This window comes from Lingula anatina, chromosome 9, assembly GCF_051362555.1.
Source record: "Lingula anatina isolate TDL-2025a chromosome 9, LinAna3.0, whole genome shotgun sequence".
Lineage (NCBI taxonomy): Eukaryota > Metazoa > Brachiopoda > Lingulata > Lingulida > Lingulidae > Lingula > Lingula anatina.
Genome location: NC_141775.1, coordinates 6483003 through 6507973, shown reverse-complemented (window position 1 = coordinate 6507973; position 24971 = coordinate 6483003). Strand labels below are relative to the sequence as shown.

General features: G+C 37.1%; 2 protein-coding genes across 8 annotated transcripts in view; one reads left to right on the top strand and one right to left on the bottom strand.

Moving 5' to 3' along the window:
• The window catches only part of LOC106167869 (uncharacterized), a 63276-nt gene that overhangs the window by 4946 nt on the left and 33359 nt on the right, over positions 1 to 24971 (bottom strand). For 5 of the 7 annotated variants that reach the window (XR_015331122.1, XM_086995879.1, XM_086995884.1 and 2 more), the window contains 10 exons: positions 23815 to 23912; positions 23480 to 23606; positions 21526 to 21573; positions 20079 to 20228; positions 19400 to 19500; positions 2201 to 2355; positions 1711 to 1866; positions 1215 to 1447; positions 893 to 1043; positions 472 to 632 (listed from right to left, as the gene is read on the bottom strand). Coding sequence is in view for 6 of the 7 variants with exons in the window: in XM_086995879.1 (XP_086852005.1) it covers positions 472 to 632; positions 893 to 1043; positions 1215 to 1447; positions 1711 to 1866; positions 2201 to 2355; positions 19400 to 19500; positions 20079 to 20228; positions 21526 to 21573; positions 23480 to 23606; positions 23815 to 23912 (1380 nt within the window). In the remaining variant the exon portion in view is untranslated. The remainder of the gene's footprint in view (positions 1 to 471; positions 633 to 892; positions 1044 to 1214; positions 1448 to 1710; positions 1867 to 2200; positions 2356 to 19399; positions 19501 to 20078; positions 20229 to 21525; positions 21574 to 23479; positions 23607 to 23814; positions 23913 to 24971) is intronic. The other 2 variants (XM_086995880.1, XM_086995881.1) reach the window with 2 other exon arrangements.
• On the top strand, positions 17996 to 19603 carry LOC106166746 (protein NipSnap homolog 3A-like). The gene is made up of 2 exons (XM_024076323.2): positions 17996 to 18959; positions 19229 to 19603. The coding sequence occupies exon 1, from the start codon at positions 18192 to 18194 to the stop codon at positions 18921 to 18923; it is 732 nt and encodes a 243-aa protein (XP_023932091.2). The 5' UTR covers positions 17996 to 18191; the 3' UTR covers positions 18924 to 18959; positions 19229 to 19603.

Genomic DNA, 24971 nt, shown 5'->3' with positions numbered 1-24971 from the left:
GGGGAGACATAAGGTCAGCTTTGGTGAAAGGGACAGGTCAACCAGATAAATATAAATATAAATAGGTCAGACTTCTGAAACTTTCTCATTTTACTGCTTCATAAAATTTGGTTTTCATAAGGATTTGAATATACCAAGCAAATGTATATCATCTTTACACAATTGGTACAAGTAAGTGAACATGAAAGTTTCAAAAGTTGGAAATATGAATAAATACCAGGGTTACGGATACACATGAAAAAACCTGTAACACCTCAAGGTTTATTTTAAGCAAAGGAAAATGTTACACAATATGTGACACTGTTGGTGGATGAAGCACTCAAGCAGACTGGGATGAAAATATTCTTATATTTTTTATACGGAATGAAAAGGAACAGCTTAATTTTTGAAATAAGGCCAGACTGATTTTGTTGTGGGTTTTCAATCAGCAGCACAATAATCCTCGTCAGATGATGGGCTGAGGTATCGTACCAATTTTAATTTGCTCCTCCTCTTCTGTCCTCCATGTTTCTTGTCGCTGTCATCTTTGTGTTTGAGTTCATCACTGGAGCTACTGAGCAGCTCCTCTTGGGAACCCCACGAGTATCTGATCTCCTTTTCTGAAGAGCTCTCTCTGCTGGGGGTGTCTGAAACTGAAGAGGTGAAAATGGTCCTTATTATTAAAAAGTCTGAATTAACTTGCCTTAGCTAATGACATAAAAGATATTTATGCTGATTAAATAAAGTCTTACATCCAAATGAAACGGGTGTCCTGTAAAATATGTGTTACATATCATGGTTTAAAATCCTTTTTTACAAGAAATGCTTATATCCATCTAAAAGCATGGCCCATACATCATGGAGTACAAATCTAAAATGGGAGTTATTTCACCCAAATTTGCACATATTCTACCTGGAGTGTTTTCTTTGAACTCCTGTGTCTCTGCCTGTTGTGTGTCTTCCCTTTTCTCTTCCTTCTTTTCCACTGTGAAATCATCTGTTGTTTTCTCACTTAGAGCTTTCATCATTTCATCCATGAAAGATGGCCCAAAATCAAGGTCCATCTGGAAGGGGAAAAAAACAAAATTATGTCTGGAAACTCCTTTTGGTTAACTTTGTGGTCTAGATTAGTCTTTATGCTAACAAATCTAAAATTTGTTTTGACAACACCTTTATATAAGGTATGTTATTGAATATCTAATAACATGGATCATAAAAGAAAAAGCGTCTCTTACTGAAAGACCCAAATCTGGCAGTTTAAAATCATCAAACTCGTCTAGACCATCAACTTCTGAGTCTGGCTTGTCTTGAGTTCCGTTACGAAGGCTACCACTGTTATCACTGCCCGCAGAGTCCAGAGAACTTATCGTCCACGCTGAATGTCCCGAGAGTTCGGATTCGTTGCTTTTTGTAATTGGAGATTCACTTTTACTAAACACTGGAGATGTGCCATTGCTGTGGGATTTGCCTGAAAAAAAAATATTACAAATGATGTCTATTATCTGTTACTTCATTCCATCTAAAAAAAAAAAAAAGTCAAATGTAGACTACATAATTTATCTGTTTTTCTGAGAGAGAGAGATGGAGAGGCAGTTTTTTTTTTTTTTTTTTTTTTTTTTTTTTTTTTTTTTTTTTGGGGGGGGGGGGTACATTTTCAATGCATAACTGTCATAAAAAAAGAGATCACTTGATTGGCAGTCACAAAAAGAAAAAAAAACACCAAAGACCCACCTCCAACTTTCAGAGGCAGTTTATCATAGTTATCCCCTATGAAGGCCACATCTCCAAACATGGTGCCATCATAGCCAATATGTCCCGTGTGGCGCAGGTCGTTCTCAGGCTTACTGATCATGTCTGTCGTGATCCTTTTGGACTTTCTTTGGGATTCTAAAAACATTTCACACAATGTTATCATGTTAACCAATACATATTGTTACAACACTCTTAAAAGTCAGAAAACAAGAGGTTTGTTAATACCATTGTTTTATGATCAAAGTCCAGAGACAAAAAGGTCATGAAAAGACTATGTCCATATTTTGATAATAAAACAATGGAAACATAATGTTAAAATTTTGATAACAAAATGCAAAAGACTCATCTAACATCAGCACATCAAACATTTACTAAACCCCTCTGAGAAATGGGGAGAAAAATTTACTAAATTTAACCAAAAAAAATTTTTAATTAAAAATAAGAAGAAGGCAAGAAAAAGTGCTCTAACCCATATCCACACCTTTTCTCCCCATCTTCCCTTTGATGGGGGAGGGGGACTTGCTGCTGCTGCTGCTTTGTTTGAAGTCTGTGGGGTCGAAGTAACCCGTCTTGTTACTGCTCATAACTCCCTTCCACAAATTCCAGCCAGGAGCTGACTGAGGCCTGCAAGAAAAAAAATATATTAACATGACTGATTTTCTTTGCTAATATCATCATCAAGGATGGTTGGGTTGGTGACCCCCCCCCCCCCTCCCTCCCTCTCCAGCAAAAACTCTCCACTGTTCACAGTTCTGAGCCACTCTGTTTGCTTCAATCATGGAGCCACAGAGGTCCATCGCGATATCATGTGTTAAATCTGCTGTTTCCTGGAGATTTATATTTGCTAATATACTAATATCATTTCTATCTCTCCTCTCTCAATCATTTGTATAGATATTTTGCCTACCTGATACAATCTATCTGGACAAAAACTGGCATGTTGTACACAGATCGTAGATGTACACACACAAAAAAAAAAATTCACAAAACATCAATCTGAGCACTGTACACTATACTGTCCACTAGTACTTACAGTCCAACAGGAAACCACGTTCATTAATTATAACCAGACCTTATCTGGACAATGACTGGACACTGACCACCATAAAACATCCCACAGACACCTGCTCTGTCCCTTACAACCAATTACAGGTAAATCTTCCTGCTAAACAAAACACCAGGTAATTTGTGGGAAGGACAACACCTTTATCAACCCTATCTCAATCCCTCTTCCTTAGACCAAAGATGAGTAATTACCGCGGCCCTTTTGTTCCGTTACTTTCACTGTCTAAAGATCAAAGGGAAAGACATCACACAAGCCAGCTGGGTTATAACCCTCTGGAGACGGTATTTGTGTGGTTTGGGATATAAAATATTATAAGGGCCATTTACTTCTATCTCCAGAAGGACAAATAAGTACAATCGGATCATCAGGTGTAAAATATATAAATGTCCTGAAGTAGAAGTTCATTTCATACTATTAGCCTTGATTGGATAATATCTTGGCAGATTTTTCTAACCTACACGCATGAGAGAGAGAGATACAGGGAAGTTTTTTTTTATCACAAATTAATGACACAACAAACCTACTAGCTCCATGAGGCCCAATTCAGAATAGTGGACTAACTAGTAAGAGGGTCAAATATGGCGACCCACTACAAAGCTTGCCATCTAATCTGCTAACAGACACTGTATAGATATCCCATGGGGAAGTATTCAAGTGGGTCGGCCATATTTGACCCTCGGACTAGTTAGTCCCCTATTCTGAATGGAGCCTTAGATTCAAGGATGACATCAGAGAACGCTCCCAATAAGATTGAAAGCATTTCCTGAACATGAAACATTAATACCATTTTTAAGCCGTTCAATTGCCCCATAAAAAAGGGGAACCTGCCAGTAGGAGGAAAAAAAACCTCCTCTTATGTCCCAGTTGTCTTAAATAGGAAAGAGAATGAACATACCTGTAATTCTGCAGAATATGAGAGCCAAAGGCTCAGTGACACTTATCTCTAAACAACAGCTGTAATTAAATCTTATTATTTCTTTGAAGATTTCTTTAGCTTATGCACTTGGCCACAAGATAAAAAGAAAAGAGAAATATGAAAAGCACTTCATCTATTAAATTTGGCAATATTCCTTAATAGTGCCTATGTTTATAGAAAATCTTGAATATGTTTAACTATTTGTATTTTGAAAGCGTTTTCATTTGGCCTGCACATTTTACTTAACAGTACAGCATTCACAGTCTAGGTGTCAAATCTGCTGTACTGGCCTTATTATTCATAGTTTTTTCTCTATTTGTATGGTTTCTGCATTATATCCATCCTTGGCACCCACATTTAACCTGCTACGTTTTCTGTTTACTAGTTTCCGGAGTTTTTTTTCCTGTTGTAAGCCTACGCAGCTGAAGCCTGTTCACATGAGAAAAAGAGTGGATCTATATCGATCTATAGTGTCTCACAGCTCAATACCATCACCTTTTCGTTTCGTGGGTGCCCACCATAGATTTCAATCAATAGGCCAGGGGCCGATTCAGAGATATTTTCTGACAGTCTTCCAAATTATCTTTGTTGATCCATCCTCCATTTATTAAACCCGTCTTCTGATAGAAAAATTACATACTAGTACCCATCAATGTAAAATTCTGACCGTCTTCCGGAAGATCCAGAAGACGGCTTCCATCCACCACTGTATACACTCCAATGTATTACAGATCATTAATGCCAGCAACTTCAAAAGGGGAAATTGCAGTCAATTCCACTGTGCCCAGACAGGTCATTTTTTCCTTCTTTCGAAACACATTTCCCATTGCCAAGTGTGAATACACCTTACAACTCGTATACTGAGAATCTCCCAATCCCATTTTATTATATGAGTAATACAAAAAAAAGGTTTATGAATTTATCAGAACCATTTTCAGGCCTTTTTTTCAGCAATGGAAATACTGATGCATAGGCTGTGTCAGCTTCAATTGATCCCAACAAAAATGAACAGTCCCTTGCGTTAAGAGGCGGGATCAGGGTTTTGGTGGCCCAAATATGAAGAAAAAAAAAACACTGATGACTATTATAACAAGTATGTATGAGAGTAAAAAAATGATGAAAATAAACAAAGGAGAGGCAGGGAGTTATTGCGAGGTTAATTGTCCCCGATCAACCGTGTCATTTTAAATCACCATTAATTATGTGATGACTGTGCAACGAGAGTATGTGAGGGGAAAATAAAACTTAACAAGGAATGAGAACTTTTTTTCTCACATAAAATGTGTTCCCTAATTTATCCATTAATAAAGAAGTGCTTGTGAGCGAAAATCTAGGAAAACAACCAGCTAAAGAAAAAAAGTTTATTTCTTTAAGAATTTAAATTCTTCACACTTAAACAAAAATAAGTTTTACGTAAACATGAACAGAAAAATAAATATGCCTTAACAGGAAACATGTTTTTATCAGTTGCAATAAAAAAAAAATCAACTCCTAATTCAGAACTACAGATGGAATCTTATGATCCAAACACAGCTGTTAAATAAAAATAAATGCTTCAAAAAAAAAAAACCCTTATGACATTTCCTACATCATCAATGCCTCATCAACGAACTTCAAAATTTTCAACTTAATCCGACTTTAATTTTCCACATCCGCCATCACAGAGAACAGAGAACAGGAGGAGACACAGCCAGCAGAGCATGTAATAGAGAATACACAGAACAGAAGAATAGGACCAAGTTTAAAACCAGGGCCTATCCATACTGTCTGACAATAGAATGAGTCTTGATCAAAAGTTGAACTTCACTTTGAGATAGAGAAATTTTAGTCAACTTCCAAACCAGCATAAATAATAAAATAAAATAAAATAAAATAAAATAAAATAAAATAAAATAAAATAAAATAAAATAAAATAAAATAAAATTAAATTAAATTAAATTAAATTAAATTAAATTAAAAATCTATAATTTTTTTTTTCAAATTCATGTCAGTGTGTCATTCCTACATACAACCTTCCAGGAATCCTGAGATTATGCAAAGCAAGGAGCGGGAGCTATTTGTAAACACCATCTTATCCAAAATGTCATGTCGTTATCTCTCACGCTGAGAAATCTCAAACACGATAAGAACATAAGTAAACATGCTCAGAGACATAACATGATTAAAGATTTCATTATAAATCTGTATGTGGTATGATAACATCTTTTGACAAAACATAGTTCTTTTTACAGTTCATTTTATAAACATACATGATTATTTACTAAACTGGCTTAAAAGTTATCTTTATTTTTAATTGGGGAGGTCTCAAGGTTGTTAGTAATATCATCAAGAATTTTAAACTTTATTTAGTGACCACCTCTCTTTTGAATATGAAACCATCAGTAAAACCGGTATACATCATTTCAACAAATTGATCAATCTACTCACCACATTATATGCGTTTACTTCTACTCTAATATCAAAACCAATGCATCATACTTACATGATTATGAAGGTACAGGTCCCAAAAAATAAAAGTATTTTAGTGAAAATACTTTTCAACTATTATCTCTGATGCAGTGTCTTTCTCAAAATTCTCTCTCTGATGGTGAACAATCAATTTGGACTAAAAAGTCTGGAATGGCCTTCCAAAGTTTTTATCTGTCCAGAGTAAGTGCTTCTCTAACTACCTATCCCGCTCTCTTCAGAAAGGTAAATATATACAAGCGTCAGTGTGAACAACCTCTCTCCATCAAGAGAACACCTCACCATTAGGACAGGTATAATGCTAATAATTTTCTCATCAGAACTTGACCGTTTTGTGCTGCCTGTCTTATAAGTTTCAAGTCAACCTCGGATAACATTCACATCCACTGAGTCTCTGGCTCTGTCATGAGGAGGGAATCCTCTGATTCACTGCTCCATGTGTCACTGCATCTGACTAACTGCACCTGCAAGGCCTCGCTCTCTGCTTGAGAACATTTCTCTCTGCCGTCCTTTCAAAGCACCTGCAAGACTGCCCATCTCCTTGCTCGATTACTTTTTTCTCTCATTCTCTCACTGTAGCCGAATTCAGACAGGTTCTAAGCTGAAACTGGACTGAGGAATAAAATATAGTCCAGAGAATCCTGCTAGTTTGCTGAGAATTAAGCTGTCTGTGGCACAACGGGAACTCATTCTACCAGACTGGAGCACCTGCAACTCTATCCTCCTGCCAGTAATTCCTTACTCTACTGCACTGGTGCACAAAGGGTTTAAATAGCATGTTCACATCAGGATCAAGTTAACTGATATCAATGAACATCCAAATATGCTTCATATCTGGAAACCTATTTCAAAAGATGACTTAAGTCAAAAATGGAATACAGTCAGATATTTCTTAGCTGAGGCCATAAAATTACATTTACTTTTTAAAAACCAGGTCTTTGGTTTAAAGCTCAAATGGATATAACTAAAACTATTTGATAAATGGATATTTAATCACTTAATCATTTAAGTCTACTTCTAGTCTAAGTTAGTCTCGAGGTGAACGCAGCTACTCTATCACACAGGTGGACAAAAGGAGTAAGGCTTACTGGAATTATGATTCCTTATAATCTCTCACCTGGTCAGAAGTGAACTGGACAAAGCCCAGTCATAAGACTGACCGCTGGGCAAAATTTTGATACTGTCCACTTCAGCACTCCGTCCAATGGTACTTGAGAATGGCCACTGGGCAGTTTCTTAGTTAAATATTGGGGATAATAAGATAAATCAATTTGGTTCCAATACATTGAGGTATTTCCTTAACCACAGTGACTATGAATCACAACAATCTGACAACTTCCTGTATGTACGCACATTTGAATATGTCCCAAATTCATTTTCTGTCTAAATATCCTGCAAAGCTATTTATCTTTCCCAATTCAGACCATAAAAACGACAAACCCCCCCAAAATTAAAACTGACCTGATGTCAATATTCCCTGCTGCTAACTTCCCTGTACTTTATCTCAGTAAAAATCACCTACCCAAATCACCTGGTTGAGCAGCAAATTCTGACTAATTACTCTCCTCATCTGACCAAGCATATCAACTATATACCTGTCCTCATGGATGATAAAATTAACAGTTGATCTTGATGAATGATAGAGTTATCAGTGATGATAAAATGAACAGCTAATTTTTGACTGATTGTTCAGATATCACAGTAAAGTGGGAGCAAAGAATTGTTGGTCTGTCTACAGTCCATTTGACACATTGTTAATGGCCTCTCCCAAACATAACCGCATACCTATACACGCATACATGCACACACACACACACAAACACACACGCATACATACAGACATACACATACATACCCATACACAGATACATAAATACATTGAGACACACACACACATACATACATACACAGATATACACCCAGACATACATGCACACCCACACACACACACACACACACAACTCTGCAGGCAATTATTAAGCAACTAGCCACAGCTAATTTTAGTTGATTATCCAGAAATCGAGGACTAGTGGGTGCTCCAACGTTAAGTCAGATGATAAATTATAGAGGAAACTCCCATCCTCTGCAAGAGTTAAAGCAGTCAACCAATCACCTGCATTATCTTTACCATGACATGTTCTGCTATAAACACATGCTTGGCTATGTTACCATCCCATCACAAAATCAACAACTATTTTTGTCTAGTTGACCTCTAAACATTTATATTGAAAATAAAATAGGATAAAAATATTTATCTGAACAGGCTTTGATCTACATGACATCTTTTCTTTGCATGCTACAACTTACTGGGTATCAGTTACCATACATTGTTATGGATGGGTCCTCTGCCTGGGTTCATGTTCACATCAGAGCTAACTTGAACCAGAAATAGTCTAATCAGCATTGTAACAAAACACGATGGCTTATTTCAAAATATTAAAATTGATATTCATGACTAAAAATTGTAGAGGCTTGTCACTAGAGCTCTTGGTGATTCCCCAATGTTTTGATCACTTTGACCTTAGTTGGTAATCATGCAATTTATTTTCAGTTTTTAGGATTATAGAATTATATTACAGTATATCCTATATGTGTGATAATAGGATAGTATAGCAAGATAGGGGTTTATCAATATTATGTCTGATAACTGTCTTAGTGAAATTAATTAAGTCACCTAGTAACATATTTCTTGTTTAAGTTGTGACTGGTATGAACTGATCTTGACCAGGCACAATAAGAGTGCCACATTGACAATAATGACAGGTATGAAGTCTTGTCAGGTGGCTGAAATCTTTTTTCTAATGATGTATCTCTTAAAACCCCATCTGGGATTTCAATAGAATTCCTTCATAAATATACAAGAGTCAACCTTCTTTCTATTGAATTTCATCACTTTTGTTAACATAAGTTGCCACTGTAACATTATAATTATTCAAGCTCACTGTCAGTGTTTAAGTAAGGACCTTTCTACATGGTGATTTGATTTCTAACTGTTAATGTCACTGTGGAATTATGATGGGACATTCAATTCTAACAAGTAAATTATTTTGAAACCCTAGGGCCTGATAACGTGAGTTGATCTTCACTTTTAGACTAAGTTTGGTTCAGTTTTGAGTTCTGAGCCTGGTTAAATAGCACCCCATTCTCATAGATTAGATCGACCTACATTGGATCGACCTAACTCCCTGGGGGTTCACGCTAAATAGCTGTCAGCCGGGCGGACACGAAAGTTAATTACCCCTTAAAGCTTGTAGTAGGCGGGGACGGACACTTAAGGGGGATTATCTGACAGTAATCTAGTGAGACTCCCCGCGGTGATAGATCGATCTAAAAGTTGTGAGAACAGAGCCTAGGATAGGCAGCATTTTTGTAAATCTATGACTTTAGCTAACTAGTTACTCTAGTTTAGTAGACGACAAAAAATTTGTCCCTAAAATAAAGTAGTCGACTAAAACTTCCAGTCTAACAGTTAAGACCACCTCTCAGCCTACAGTGTTCTTGTGAGCAGTGAGACACCAAGCTAAAGGTGGTGTTCTCTGTGATAAGTCTACCTGAACAATGGGACTGCTCAACTGCAGCCTTATAGAGCTCACCTGAGCTGAGATGTACAGAGAATTCCATGCCTTGTTTGGTACTATTTTATAATATTCAGTGGGGTGTGAACATTTGTCCTTCAGAGCTATATACTTCCAACTTGATATCATCTTTGTGATATTGGTATCTTTCTTCTCTCCTTCCAGCATTTACTCTCTCTCTCTCTCTCTCTCTCCCTTTCCTCCATCTCTTTCTTTCTCTCTCTCTTTTTCACTCTAAGTACTTACAAATCCTTAACTTGCCATACAAACCGCACCTTCCACTGCTTATAATATTCCACTCAAAACAGAAACATTTCACTTTGCAGTCAAAACACCAATTTCCAAACCACCTACTAGTGCTAGTTAACTGTGAAGGTCACACAGGAGACCAACAATTTCTACCAGCAAATGTGTCTCAATGTTTTCACAGATAAACATCCTGTTTTAAGATGAGAACGAGGAGTGGTGTCCACATGTCCTGATGAAGACCACAGTCACCAACCTGACACGAGAGTTCTTCACCTCAGACTCAGTGCCCTACCTATCCAGTTTGCACTACTATATAAGGCTACTATAAAGATAACACAATGTATATTGTCGTAGAAATGTGCTAGGAACTTTGTAGGAAAAAAATTAGAATAAAAAGTCACTGAATTACTCTACAAAGAAGGATTTAGATGTAAGGTCTCCAAAAATTTGAAATTTTCCTTTAGCTGCCTTTATAGTGCTTTAAAGTGAATTGAATATGTTCAGAGTGACACTACATGTACTGTTAAATATAGCACCACTTAAAGACACCCTCTTTTTTTATGATGCCCAGGAGTTCCATGATAGCTGTACAAGTACTATTATAATCCTGTATGGATATTCTTCACAAATCCATACCTGATATATCCCTGTGAACAACCTTAACTGGTACCAATAAAGTTCAGCATATATTCTTCATGTAGGACTGTTTATAAAATATTGTTACAATATATCAAATATCATTCAGCTGAATTTTTAGTCTATATATTTCCCTAGCTGTAAACCCTCACCTTACTCTGTGTTACAGCATACTAGAACAGTGATGTTGTCTACTGGGTGTAATATATCAGGATGACACCACATTAGATGTCACTCCCTCGTTTCCTGTCACCTGCCCCGCCCCCCTCATCCTGTGGGGGATGTCTTGGTATATGGGTCAGTTTAAACAAGGTAAGGTGTTATCTAAACCAACGTTAACTTATCTACGACATGATATTTGGTGTAATGAGACAGTTAGTCAAATGAAAGTGAATGTCATTGCCTCGCAGAACGGGACATTATCTCAGGTAGATCAGCATGCTCATGTGGAGACATCAAATGACACAATTTCTAGTTTATGCAAAAACACTAACTACTTCATCCCCTTCATCCTGCATCTCTCTCTCTTCCTCCCCCCCCCCTCCCATGGCCCACATCTCCCAATCTCATCTGCAAAACCCCAGTTCACACTGTATTTTACTCAATCACAAAGAAAATACAGGTTTTAATCACACCTTTCTGATCAAACTTTCACATTTACAACAAATTTCCTTCTTTTTGTTCAAGCTCAGAATTGCTTCATAATTATGTACATGAATGAACATCAGAGCAAACATAATTCATAAAACCAATAGTTTGGTCATCTGGATCGGCACTGCTCGCTCTGCCTGAGCCCAGTGAGAACTTGCCCAGTGTCCCGTGTCCAGGCCCCATCCCCTATTATTTACCCAGAGACAGCGGGTAATCCCTGGCTCCACCTGTCCACCACACATCTCCTCTTCTCTGTCATCACTCTAGACACTAATGACAGATGACTCTCTATGGTTGATGAGGGGGGAAAGAATGTGGACAGAATACCTCCAGGTCACCTGTGTTTTCCCCTGATAAAATTTGTCTCATTTAACCTTCACTTTTGGTTTTCAATCTATTCTATCTCAGCAATTTTAAGTTGGTCCGTTCCTGACCTATCCCGAAAATGATTTCAAATCTGCCCAGAACTTTTCAAGTTAAGCCATTAACTCACAAACCAACGAGGTAAAAACACTATCTTCCTTGGCACAGGTACCAGTAATGATGAAAAGAAAGGACTCAGATATAAATTCAATCACCCACCAGTCAGTCACCTTAGCTAACCTACCTACTACATATCCAGGTTCTCTGTGAGTATCTTTTAAACCCCCTATCACTGCTATATATGACTGCATTATAAATGTATGTACATTATACTATGTGGGTCAAAGTCATTGTAAAATGTGATAGTGGGAAAATAAATCAAATGAATATTCCATATTTCAGCCTATACAGCTAGTAAGGCTCATGTTAAGGAAGGACTAAATATTATACAGCATGCTTCGTTCTCTATATTACTTTCTATCAAGTCCTTGCTGGGTCATAAATAAAAGGTCAATATTTGGTAATGTCCCATTTCATATAATATTGATATAATTTTAATTGAGCTGCAAAATTATTTCTGCTGTTTTTTACTAAAGTACACTGCAATACAGAAAAAAAATTAACTGAAATCAAAAAGGGTGAAAACAATTATGCAAACGTTACAGAAACTGTGTGCGTCACTGACAAGACTCAAATGCATGTTCACTTTTTGAATGTCCCGTCTCTTTAATATCCCTCTGTGCAGTGTCTGAGAGGGCCATCACTTGATCAAGTAGAAGAAAGTGTGTTGTTAATGTATTACACACAGTGTTTCCCCTGCACTTAAATGAGCGAGGCGCCCGCCTCGCTGAAATTTGCAAGCGCCTCGCTGAAATTTGTCAAAAGCACCGCCTCGTTGGGCTGAATGGAACGACAAAGTATATTTTCACTCATGCTAACTGAAAATTATATTTATTTCTAAGCAAATATGGCATTTTCTGTTTACATACGTAATCCCATGCTTCTGAGCACTTGATTTAGCAGTAACGGAAGTACGCATGCGCGTTTGCCTAAAAATAACAAGCAGTTACTATCTCCCTGTAAGTGCCTCGTTTTCGCAGTTCTGTGAAGTATGAGAGACGCAGCGAAACGAGGCAACTGTTCTTGACACCATTTAATCACGTGTCAAGAATACACTTTCTCTGTCACTTCATGTTCCGAAATTCAGACTGCCTGTTGTTTGTTTTTATAGTTTACGAATATTCACTGATAAAAAAGGAGCAAATAAAGTGGCCTTCGTTGTTTTTATAAACTTGGAGAAGATTTTCTATTGATTTACGGGTAAGTTTTGTGAAAGCAGTAGCGTTGTAAAACTGGGTCACGTCAGTATTTCGCGTGGAAACCTATGCATTGAATATGAATTCCCATGACCGAATAGAACCATATAAATGAATAAACGAAGAACTAAAATTGATGATAAGTGTCATCTCTTTAATTCCGAAGAATTCATTTAACGGTGTTTGAAGTTGTTGATTATAAATTACATCTCAAACTACGTAGGCCTGTAACTAGTAGCGGGAGCGACAATTGCGCTGAACGACAATTAAGGGAGAGAACTTTTTGAAGCAGTTTTATATTAGGATGAAGCGCTCCCACACGCAAAGTCAATTGACCAGTTACTTTCAGAAATGTGAAAACGGTAAGAACAACATATTTTATCAACTTTTTGGTCAATTTGAAAATAATTCAATGTAGTAAGCCCTTTTTCTTGTTTCTTGTAAGTATTAACTTTTTTTTTTTGAAAGTACTAACTTTTTTTTTTCTTGAAAGAGTATGTTCTATAAACTGAAAAGGACTAAACTGAGTGAATGCATACTGGAAAATAAATTTTGTCCAAACCTTTGTTATGTCATTACTGAATTTACTCCTCAAAACATCTAAAACAAGACAATTCAGTGCCACATAAAATGTAAAAAAAAATCAGTTCTAAATACCCTAAAATGCACCAAATTGCACCTCGACTAAAAAAATTTTCCGGGGGGGCATGCCCCCGGACCCCCCTAGTATTGCTGGGATCGCGGATTGCCTACCACCTCGCAGAGCTTGAAAGCCAGGGGAAACACTGACACACAATGCATCAGAACATGTGCCAAAACTATACTAATAAATTACGTACTGTTATGGTATTACTGGATAATTTCACACACCACAATAATTGTTTTAATATCAAACTTTTTAAGACCTGTTTAGTAAGTTTTTTTTTTCTCAACAAAATACTCAATCACACATTAACTGTTTCAGTTATGACTAGAAAAATATTGCAGAGGAGAAAATAGTTCATTAACTTATTTCGTTCAATTTTCCTGAACAGTTACCGTACAAGTGCATGCTGCCATAAGTCCAGTATGGTAAGGTATAAAGTAAGAATTCATGGCTCAGAATTGTAAATGGCACATTAAAGTGTGGAATAAGAAGGGGCTCAGGAATTCTTTCCACAGGGTGAAACATGCATGTTTTTCCCAATTTGTGCTCAAAACAACTGCAGTCATAATCTTTATGGTCACAACGTCTTGAGTTTTAAAACAGTAAGGCCTCATTCCCATTTTAAAAGTGGTCTTCATAAATCGATCCAACTCTGCGGGGACTTTTGCTGAATACAATCAGATAAGCAGATTAACACCAATTAACAAAATTGCATAGAATCCAGAAAAGCTGATGATTCTGTGAGAATGTTAAAAACAAGAGGATGTGCGTCAATCTGTTAATCTGAGTCCCAACAGAGCTGAATCGTCCTATATAGACCGACAGTTCCATTGGGGATGAGCCCCGAGGTCCACAGGGGGCTCTCCTGCTGGTCATCATCAATCTGATATATCTGAACTGGTCACTATCTGGCCATACTGCAGGTCACATAGGTCAGACACTGGCCCCTGGACCTCTGTAGTTTATATTGACCACGTGGGTCAAAATATACTTCAACTTTATAGTTTACAACTCTCATAATGCATACTGTTGACCCTCAGAATCAGTGGCAAATTTTAGTTCTGTAGTGATGTTCTTAGACAGACATTGGACTCACTGATTTATTGGAAATAAAATTATGTACCGATTCATAATTTAACTGTTTTATATCACTATCTCTTTAATGTTTTTCTTTTCATATTAGAGGGTATGATAATATAAAACTGCCAAAATATATAAGGAGCAAGTCAAAATTATGCAAATATTACACAAAATGTGACAAAAGTGGTAATATCTTCACTAGATATAATAGCTGCCCTGAGGTTAGGACAGAATGTTTACTACCATGGCAAGGGACTGGCCATATGTTAGAGTAAGTCCTGATTTCTGGTCCTAACAACTCCCAAAGCATTTTTTCTTTCCCACCAATATGAACTGCATAGGTGAAATAATCAGCATGTTAACTTTGGGCCACAAAAACTGACCAATTCCCCTCCCAAACCTTAAGTCTTATCAGTCCTTGTACCGTAGATCAACTCCAGCACTAATCCTACATCCCATTTTTTTTCAACAGAACTCATAACAAAAGTGAAACAAAAATAACCCACCTTTTAAACTACAAAACCCTTCCTGAATATCCTGTGTTTCCTTTCAGTATCCTAGATCTAATCCACTGGTCAAACAGGTCAGAAAAATGACCAAGATGGTCAGTAACTAATTAAGCAGTAACTGGTCACTCTACTCTGTCCACACAGTGTGGCGTTATTTCACTTCCGGGAGAGTCCCGTTCCCGTCCTCCGTCCTGTAGATTGGTACTAAGTGTAATGTGGTTAAGTCCCTGTGCTAACATTATTCATTCCACAGCATTCCAGAGATTACAGTATAAAAGGCTAAGCCCCCCAGTACAAAGTATCAAATGAGGGCCTGTGTACTGTACTCGGCCTTCACTGACTCATACTGGAAGTGTAAATATATTTGATGCATTGTGTATGGCTGGTGACTCAGCCTGCGGGCCACGTGCTGAAATGTGTGCAGTGTGGTGTGAACTGGTGTGTGTGTGTGTGTGTGTCTGTGTGTGTGTGTGTGTGTGTGTGTACGTGTGTGTGTGCGTGCATGCATGCATGCGTGTATGTGTTCCATGCATGCATGCATATATACACAGTTATGTATCATATCTATGAACCTCTCAAATGTTATAATTTCTTTTTTTTTTACTATAATTCCTACTGCCACTGATGTCGTGTGCTTGCATGGGCATTCATTCATACACATATAAGGTTTATGCAAAATTCTCTTTCTCTCTTTCTCTTCTTGCAGCAGACGGGCAAAAAGCTAGTCACTCACACATGAAAAACTCTCCTTTCAACAAGACTTTAACTCAACCACAAATCTCCCTCCACACCATTATGATCACAGTCTCCCTGGAGCTTCAACTCTAATATCTCTTCAAAAGAAATTTCAAAGAGGTTAATTGCATTTCCTATGGGCATCTTTCCACCTTAAACAAAGACTCAAATTTTCCTTTTATCACACTCTTTAAAAACCCTTAATATTTATTTGTTTACTCCTGCGCGTTTCTGAATTCACATGTATTTACGCCAGGTGAGTATTGTTCAGTAATATTACAGGTGAGTATTGTTCAGTAATATTACAGGTGACAGGGGTTGTTTGTCCCCTAGGTTAACTCCAGTGATCTATAACAGGTAAAATAAAGCCAGGTAAACACATCAAGCCAGGGACTTGGTTTATGAAAACAAAGGGGGGCAGTCACCACACTATTTCACTGCCTGTACCCTGTACATGTACAGTTGTAAAGGTGCTTTTGAGTGTTGAGGTCATACACACACACAACAAGACTTAGCAGTACCTACACCAGAATATATGGATCTAAGACTGGTTCTAACTGGTTTTAAAATTATAAACAAACAAACAAATAAATAAACAACTGAATGAACAATGGATAAATCTATTTGATTGATTGACTTATCATTAAGTAAATGATAAATAAATGAATAGACAAACACTTGAATGAAGGAATAGATAAATTTGAATTTGATTGAAAGAATCATAAATATATAAATTAATAAATTTCAAAACTTTTGTACAAAAAGCAAAAACTTGTTTGGCATTCAATCAATATTAAAAAAAGTCTTGATCTGTAATGCTGTACTATATATAAAAGTTATGTATTAAATTTTTTTTAAATTAATTCAAGAAGTTTGAGGTCACTGTTAAAATCAAATGTTTCTGAAATGTTCTAAAATTCCAGTGGCTACTCAGATTCTACACCCTATCGTACCTGTCAATCTAATTATCTGAGCAATCACTTCGTCTAGACGGCTTCAGTAATCTTAACTGTTACATCATAATTAACTTCCGACCAGCTCCTGTCCACTAAACTGGACAACACTGTGACCAAAGTGGTGGCCAAAACAACCCCTTACCTTAATTCTACAAACAATTCCTCACCCTTGTTTATTTGTAAAATATGTCATACCTTCCACAGCTAATTTATCTCCTAAACTGCAACCCACTGCCTGCTATAACCTCAATGCTGCGTGTAATCTCTTGAATTCTAACCTGCTTTGTGTTGTTTGGATATTTTCATAGGCTACGGTGTCTTGACACCATCAAAACACTGTTGTTGTTTTATATGTGGCTGCTGTGCTGACTTTCTGACTGGACATCCAAATCTTGTTTGGAAATTTACATAAGACCAACATGAGGTGCCTGGCTAGCTCCACTACATACAAATTGTTCTGACCACTTTTTGTTATCTATCATCTTCCACATTTGGTTTGTAGTCAGTATATGACTGCTGAGGCAGAGAGAGGTAAGGATGCATTCACAAAGGGCCCAACTTAGATAAAAAAAAATAGGTGAAACTGTGTTATTTCATTAATAAGCCAGATATTAAATTCAAAACTCCAACGAAATTGTGGATAAGGAAACCTAACTTTCCCATAACATCTAAATTCAAATTGTGTTCAGATTTGCTGATGCAACAAACAATCTTAAATCTGCATGACACACTATAATTAATCCATACAGATGATGCATTAACACCAAGTATTTTTTACATCTAAAACATAAAATTATTCCACTACTAAAATCCACATAGTAGGTCTGTAGCCAGTTATTTCCTCATTCTGAAAAATTGGATCTTGTTACCTCTAAGTCGACCCAACTTGAGAAATGGCATATAGAACCTATATTAAATTTTGATTCAGAACAAATTTTCTGACCCAAAGCCCCCCCCCCCATCCCCCCCCCACTCCCCACTTCTGACTTAAATATGTTAACTTTACATTATACCTGGTGCAGTGTATGCAGGGAGCAGGTAGAAATTACATAACAGAAAATTCCTGAAGATCAGCCACCATATAATTATAGTGCCCTGGACAAAGGAAGTCATCTCAAGTCCTTGAATGTCACATTTATTTATCCATAGTCTGGGCCATAGGTTCTATCTTCCAGTGCCCTATGGAGTATAAGTATTGAGGTCTGGTGTTACCTGCCTGTCCCCTGCACATGTACATGTGGTGTGTATATGTAGCACACAGGAGAGCATTCTGAGTATTAGGTTGTGTTGGCAAAGATGGCAGCAAGAGCACTTGCAGGAATTCTTTGGTCACCAAGCCTCAAGGAAGCAGTAAATGGAAAAGCGTTTAATCTTTCCATTTTGGGTGTCAGCAGCAGCAGTCGACAATATCGACAATATTCTACTGATAAAGTCTACGAAATACGCACATACAGTTTATACCCCAAAGACATGAAGGAGTTCATGGCCATCTCTGAAGAAAAATTACACATAAGACTAAAAGCTTCCAAGTTGATTGGATTTTGGACATCTGAAATAGGGGGGATGAACCAGGTGGTGCACATCTGGGAATACGACAGTTTAAAGCACCGTGGCCAAGTGCGCACCTCCCTCGCCAGCGACCCCGAGTGGCTGTCTCAGTACATCAGCCGAGTCATCTCCATGTGGTGGAAACAGGACAACATGCTCACCAGGGCCATCGCAGGACCAGATGGAGATCTAGATCAGGATAATAAAGGCAACCTCTATTTCCTGCAGAGGTACAACCACAGTAGGTCCAGTATGATCACTCTGACTACTGAGCTGCACAGTTTGCAGGCTGGGACCAATATCAAGCTGGTTGGGGGCTGGTCAAGTATTCTTGGCCCGAGAGATACCGCATATCTAATGTGGCAGTGTAAAGACCCTGACGATTTTCTGGCGTGGCAAGAAAAATCGAGTGAGAAAGTAAAACCTGTCCCAGAGCATTCTCAGCTGCTGTTTCCATGCCCATGGTCACCCTTGACGTAGAGTCACAGTCAAGTTGCACTTATTTTTTTTAAACAGGTTATGGAGAAATTAACTGTTTATCATTCATTTGCTGAAAAGCTAATAGATGCATTTGGAGGTGTTTTAAGTCTAACCAAAGTGATCAAAGTGCTGCTCTATTCAAAACATACAAACACAGTAGCACTTCAATGAATGTAGAAACACAGAGCACAATGAACATCATACTTGTCATTTGTTCAGACATACATTTTGACTTTGCCTGTATTCTCTTAATATTTCCTCCTTTATTTTTTTCTTTAAAAGAAATTCATCTGACACATTTCCAGGCCTGCATATCTAGAATGTGACACTGAGGAGGAAGAGAATTATTCTACTTCAAGTCAACTGTAGCCCACTTTTGACACCATTCTTTTCTGACAGACATTCTTAGAAACCATAGCCACCAGAACATGAAATTCGATAAAAACAAAGAAATCAGGAAAGAAATATTTCCTTACTTTCTGTCCAGTACCGTCACCACGTCTCCTTCACTGTACACCAGGAAGTCTTTTCCCGTATTGGAGCTGTCCCTCTCTGCTGTCATAGTGGTTGGCTGGATCTAGATGAATTCAGAGATTAATCATATTAATGGTAGTAATTATCCTGCTATAAAGAGGAATAAATGATGGTTATAATATGGGAGGAATCATATGAATGATCTATATTTGTGTTTGTAAGGTTTTTTTTATCAGCGGGAGGTTGATTCTGACTGAACAAGGAATTTTAATTGAGTATCCTATTTTCTTTCTTTTATGACAATAGTTTCTGATTATCAATTATAATTTTTCTGTTTTTTTTATTTACTCATTTATTTGTTTTTGAGAAATTTTATCAGTTATCTTTTGTTCTATAAGCATATTAAAAATAATAAAACATAAAACAATTATATTCCTCCTTCACCCCCCACCCCCCCCTCTCTCATCTCATTCTAACTCTCCCTCTCTCCTCTTTCACTCTATATTTCTCTCTCTCTCTCTCTCTCTCTCTCTCTCTCTCTCATTCTCACTCTTCCTACTCCACCCCCTCTTATCTTTTTCTCCCTCCTTCCTCCCTCCCTCTCTCTCTTTCTCTCTCTCTCTCCTTCACCCCCCCCCCTCTCTCTCTCTCTCTCTCTCTCTCTCTCTCTCTCTCTCTCACCTGTGGTAACATGGCAGCTATCTCCAGGAAGGTGGGTCTCCTGCCAGGATCATTCTCCCAGCACTTCAACATCAGCCCGTAGAACTCCTTGGGGCAACAGTCTGGCTGCTCCAGCCTCCTACAGTTTGGCTCATCTATGGCTTCAAGGATCTGTAAAGATTGCGTTGGGTGAGACGACGCATCTCAACTAGCACAATTTTGTTGGGTGAACCACCTTGTTTTCATTGATCTAAGTGGATTGGGTATTGGTAAGACCACCTCAATGAAGGCCCTGTTCACACACTGGGTCAACTTAGACAAGAAATTTTCTAAGCTGGTCTAAAAAGTTACATTTTGAAGATCAACTGATATCTATTGAGAATACATATCGCTACTTTACATCACTTGCAAATTGGCAAACAAGTTAAAAGAAATGATACAAGATAAGTAATTGATAAAAGTGTATACAGCTCTTATTGTCAGAGGTTCAGAAGCTTAAGTTTCAAATGTAAATTGAAAGAAATCTAGTAATAAGCCATGTTATAATCAACATTACACGATAAAAAAATATTATGACATTCAGTAAACACAAAGCATTATATCTTTCATAATACTTGAAATTTGAGATAAACATCTAGCCATATTAAGTGACGCCTTCAACATTTAAGATTTCTACTCCGTACATTGTCAACTTTTAATCCATGACCTCGAGAAACTCAAAGACATTTTCCTCAAATAACCCAACAGACTACATACATAATAACAGAAGTCTACCCCCAAAATCCAGAAACTAGAAACTACTCTAGAATATTTCTAAGAGGCTAGCATGCAGCTAACAGCACATGCAGTAGTTACACATGCCTTGACGTCAACAATAACAGCAACAAAAAACAATGCTGCTGTATCGCCACAGCAACAGCAACTTGGCCATGACATAATAACAACAGAACTACCATGCTTCCAGAAAAACAAAGGTCAGGGTTTTTTTTTAAAGGTGAAGTGGGAAGATTTTCAGAAGGCCCAGATTTGTTCCTAGAAATACCATATTTTAGAAAAACAGAAGGATAGTTTAAATATTCCTCACCCACCCCCAATCCCAAGAAATATAAAATGAAAATAAACCTGAAGATTAAAAAAAAGACATTAAATACTTTTTAGTTTAATGATAAAAATATCAAATATAAACATTCCACATGCCTCCTCTTAAAAATTAAAAAAGAAAAAAAAACTGTAATTTAACTGTAAATTAATGAAAACAAGAACTGTATAAGAAATGTGTTGAGAGCTGTGGGTCCATGCTGCTCCTGTTTTAAATTTTTTAATCGAAGCAATAAAGCCATTAGCTGTTAGTTCCCACATGGCATTGAATGCAAGGAATATATACAATACATTAGTGCAATACTTGGTTATATCATCATGAAATATTATCATGATATTGATCAGTGTTGTTAACTTGTGGTGGAAATACCTTGGTTGTTAATTCTAAAGCTTTGAGAGACGTTTGTCCATCACTATCCTGAAAGGGGAGAAAAACAGAAACAAACCAGAGTAATTTTTTTTTCAAAGAAATAACAGAAAACTGCTGCATTGTCATTATTAATCAACTAGAAAACAGAAAATAAAAGTTGGTCTGACAATTTTAATATGGGTTACAAAAAATAATGTTCTTTGTTTGTGCTGTATTATTTCATATTACTTCAAGTATCATTTTGAAATCACCTACAATATAGTGGGATGCATGCCCCAGCTAAGAAATCAGAAATTAATTTTCTATTAAAAAATTAAAATAATAAATGCTCTTGAATCATAAAGAGTTCACATCTCCAAGTGCCTTATTAATAAGTCTATTAAGAGGAAGGGTAGGAAAACAAGTTATTTTATTTTTTATTTCTAATGCACTTTATTGCTTGTTAACCACAGAATGGTTCATATATATCAGTATCACGCACTGCAAAATTCAACCCAATAAAATCACATAAATTTAAATGCTTCATATCTCAATATAGATATACCTTTGTATTATCAAATCTGGTTAATGAGCATAACAATAAAATTGTAGGGGAATAAGTATTTAAGTTACCAATTACTAACAGGAATTCAAAATATCTCCAGGGTCAATCCTTACACACATTGTATTTTGCATTCGCACCCAAAAAGAAGAGTCACTGTGGATTTTTATAAAAGGTGTGCTTTAATAATTTAGGTCACACAGGTCAATCAATATTATACAAGTGGGAGAACCATAACATTTATAAAGATTTCCATCACAAACTGGAACTAACAATACACAATGTGTGATAAAATCAAAGTTTACAAATATCACCATCACCACAAAAAAGGAAATGAAAAAAACATGCTGTTAAGTTTGGATAAAAGGTTCCACCCCAATCCTGCCTCTCCCCCCCCCCAAACCACCCCACTTTTATCCCATCACAGACAAGAGCAGACCTCCAAGACAACAAACTTCCACTTAGATTTAACATCATCTACAGTCAGTTTAGAAATACTTTCTCCTGCTTCAACATTTCTAAACATTCTGATCCACTTTAAACTTGACTTCTAACTAGATGACCATCAGGAACAATCACAGCTAATAACGTTATACAAACGACACAGGTAGAAATTCATACAAAGACCAATTTTAAAATGAGTCCCAAGCAAAAAACTATTCTATGACAGATAACGAAAGTCACTCAAATGGCTAGCTGCACACTGTTCTAATTTTTAAAGCAAAAGCTCCATCAGCATTGCCATATCTCGATGCAGCTCACCTTTAAGAAGCTATCACATCATCACCCCCCCCTCCCTCCCCCTGGGGTAAACACCAAATGCCATTCCTTTAAACTACTGTAGCTTGTACCACACAGCTAAAACTACAGGCAACAAAAACTTTTGCTTGTTAAAATGCAATCCCAAAATGCCCCGAAAAATTCATATATAGTAGATGTCTTTATTTATTTATTTATTTATTTATTTATTTATTTGGGGGGGGGGGGGGTAACTTGGCATAGGAGAAGAACAATTACCCCCAGATGTACTTTTACATAAGACTCTACTGACCAAAAATACCTTCAGCATGGCTCCAACAGACACAAATATCTTTTATATTTCATATAGTACTGTATTCCACCCTACTCCACTCAGGCTGACCAACAACAAGGTACTTTTAAGCCTTAATTTTTCTTTCAGTTCTTTAGCCAGCAATTGCATAGGAGGGGTTTCTGAAAAAGCGGACCTTTTTAACCCCAGAGAGCCCCCTTTGAGATACAAGACAAAATTTGATTCTGGACAGAACTTTTCCAGCCAAAAGAGTGGTTCTTTTGAACCCTCCATACATCCCAATGGGCCTATTTTTCCCTTTTTAACCCAGCAATCTAAGAGAGTGCAAGACTCGGAGTTTAAAGAGGTGTTGTAGTTCTCACCTGTTGTCCAGAGAAGCCGCCCCAGGGCTGGAGACCATAGCTGAACATCTCCCACAGTGTGACACCAAACGCCCACACATCCGACGCTGTGGTGAACCGTAGGTAGTTAATGCATTCTGGGGCACACCTGCATGTGTACAACTTGATTTAATAATGTGAAACGAGAGAGAGAGAGAGAAAGAGAGAGCAGAAGCCCTCTCATTTACAAAGTCTTAAGTCTCAATATAATCTTGCATAAATAGCATAATTTATATGCCCAAAGCAGGCCTATATCACAATCTTCATTACTAAAGCTGGATAGAACCTGTGAAACAGCATACTTCAGCCACACTCACCAAGCTATTGGCAACTTGAGATTGACATTGAAGTTGGTCTGGTAGTAATCCCTGCTTAGACCCAGAGCCCGCGACATTCCAAAGTCACTAATTTTTACCTGGAATTATGAGATGTCATCTGAGTACCAAATAACTTCTTAACAGATTAACATTAAATTTAAAAAGCAACTCTTAAAAATGTTCACCTACAATGTTACATCATTTCATGAAATTGTTTTCAGTCATGACCAGTAAGACAGGCAATTTCAGCATGTCTGTGTATACCTTAGTTTTTAAAAACACCAGTATAATATATTCCTAGCAGCAAGTTAAAAAAGACAGTTACAGTATGTCTGTGTATACCTTAGTTTTTGAGAACACCAGTATGTCTCTGTATACCTTAGTTTTTGAGAACACCAGTATGTCTATGTATACCTTAGTTTTTGAGAACACCAGTATGTCTATGTATACCTTAGTTTTTGAGAACACCAGTATGTCTATGTATACCTTAGTTTTTGAGAACACCAGTATGTCTATGTATACCTTAGTTTTTGAGAACACCAGTATGTCTATGTATACCTTAGTTTTTGAGAACACCAGTATGTCTATGTATACCTTAGTTTTTGAGAACACCAGTATGTCTATGTATACCTTAGTTTTTGAGAACACCAGTATGTCTATGTATACCTTAGTTTTTGAGAACACCAGTATGTCTATGTATACCTTAGTTTTTGAGAACACCAGTATGTCTATGTATACCTTAGTTTTTGAGAACACCAGTATGTCTATGTATACCTTAGTTTTTGAGAACACCAGTATGTCTATGTATACCTTAGTTTTTGAGAACACCAGTATATTCCTAGCGGCCAGGTAAGACATTATAGTATGTCTATGTATACCTTAGTTTTTGAGAACACCAGTATGTCTATGTATACCTTAGTTTTTGAGAACACCAGTATGTCTATGTATACCTTAGTTTTTGAGAACACCAGTATGTCTATGTATACCTTAGTTTTTGAGAACACCAGTATGTCTATGTATACCTTAGTTTTTGAGAACACCAGTATGTCTATGTATACCTTAGTTTTTGAGAACACCAGTATGTCTATGTATACCTTAGTTTTTGAGAACACCAGTATGTCTATGTATACCTTAGTTTTTGAGAACACCAGTATGTC

Excerpts from the sequence above, each read along its gene's own strand:
- LOC106166746 (XM_024076323.2), top strand. The coding sequence starts at position 18,192 with ATGGCAGCAAGAGCACTTGCAGGAATTCTTTGGTCACCAAGCCTCAAG.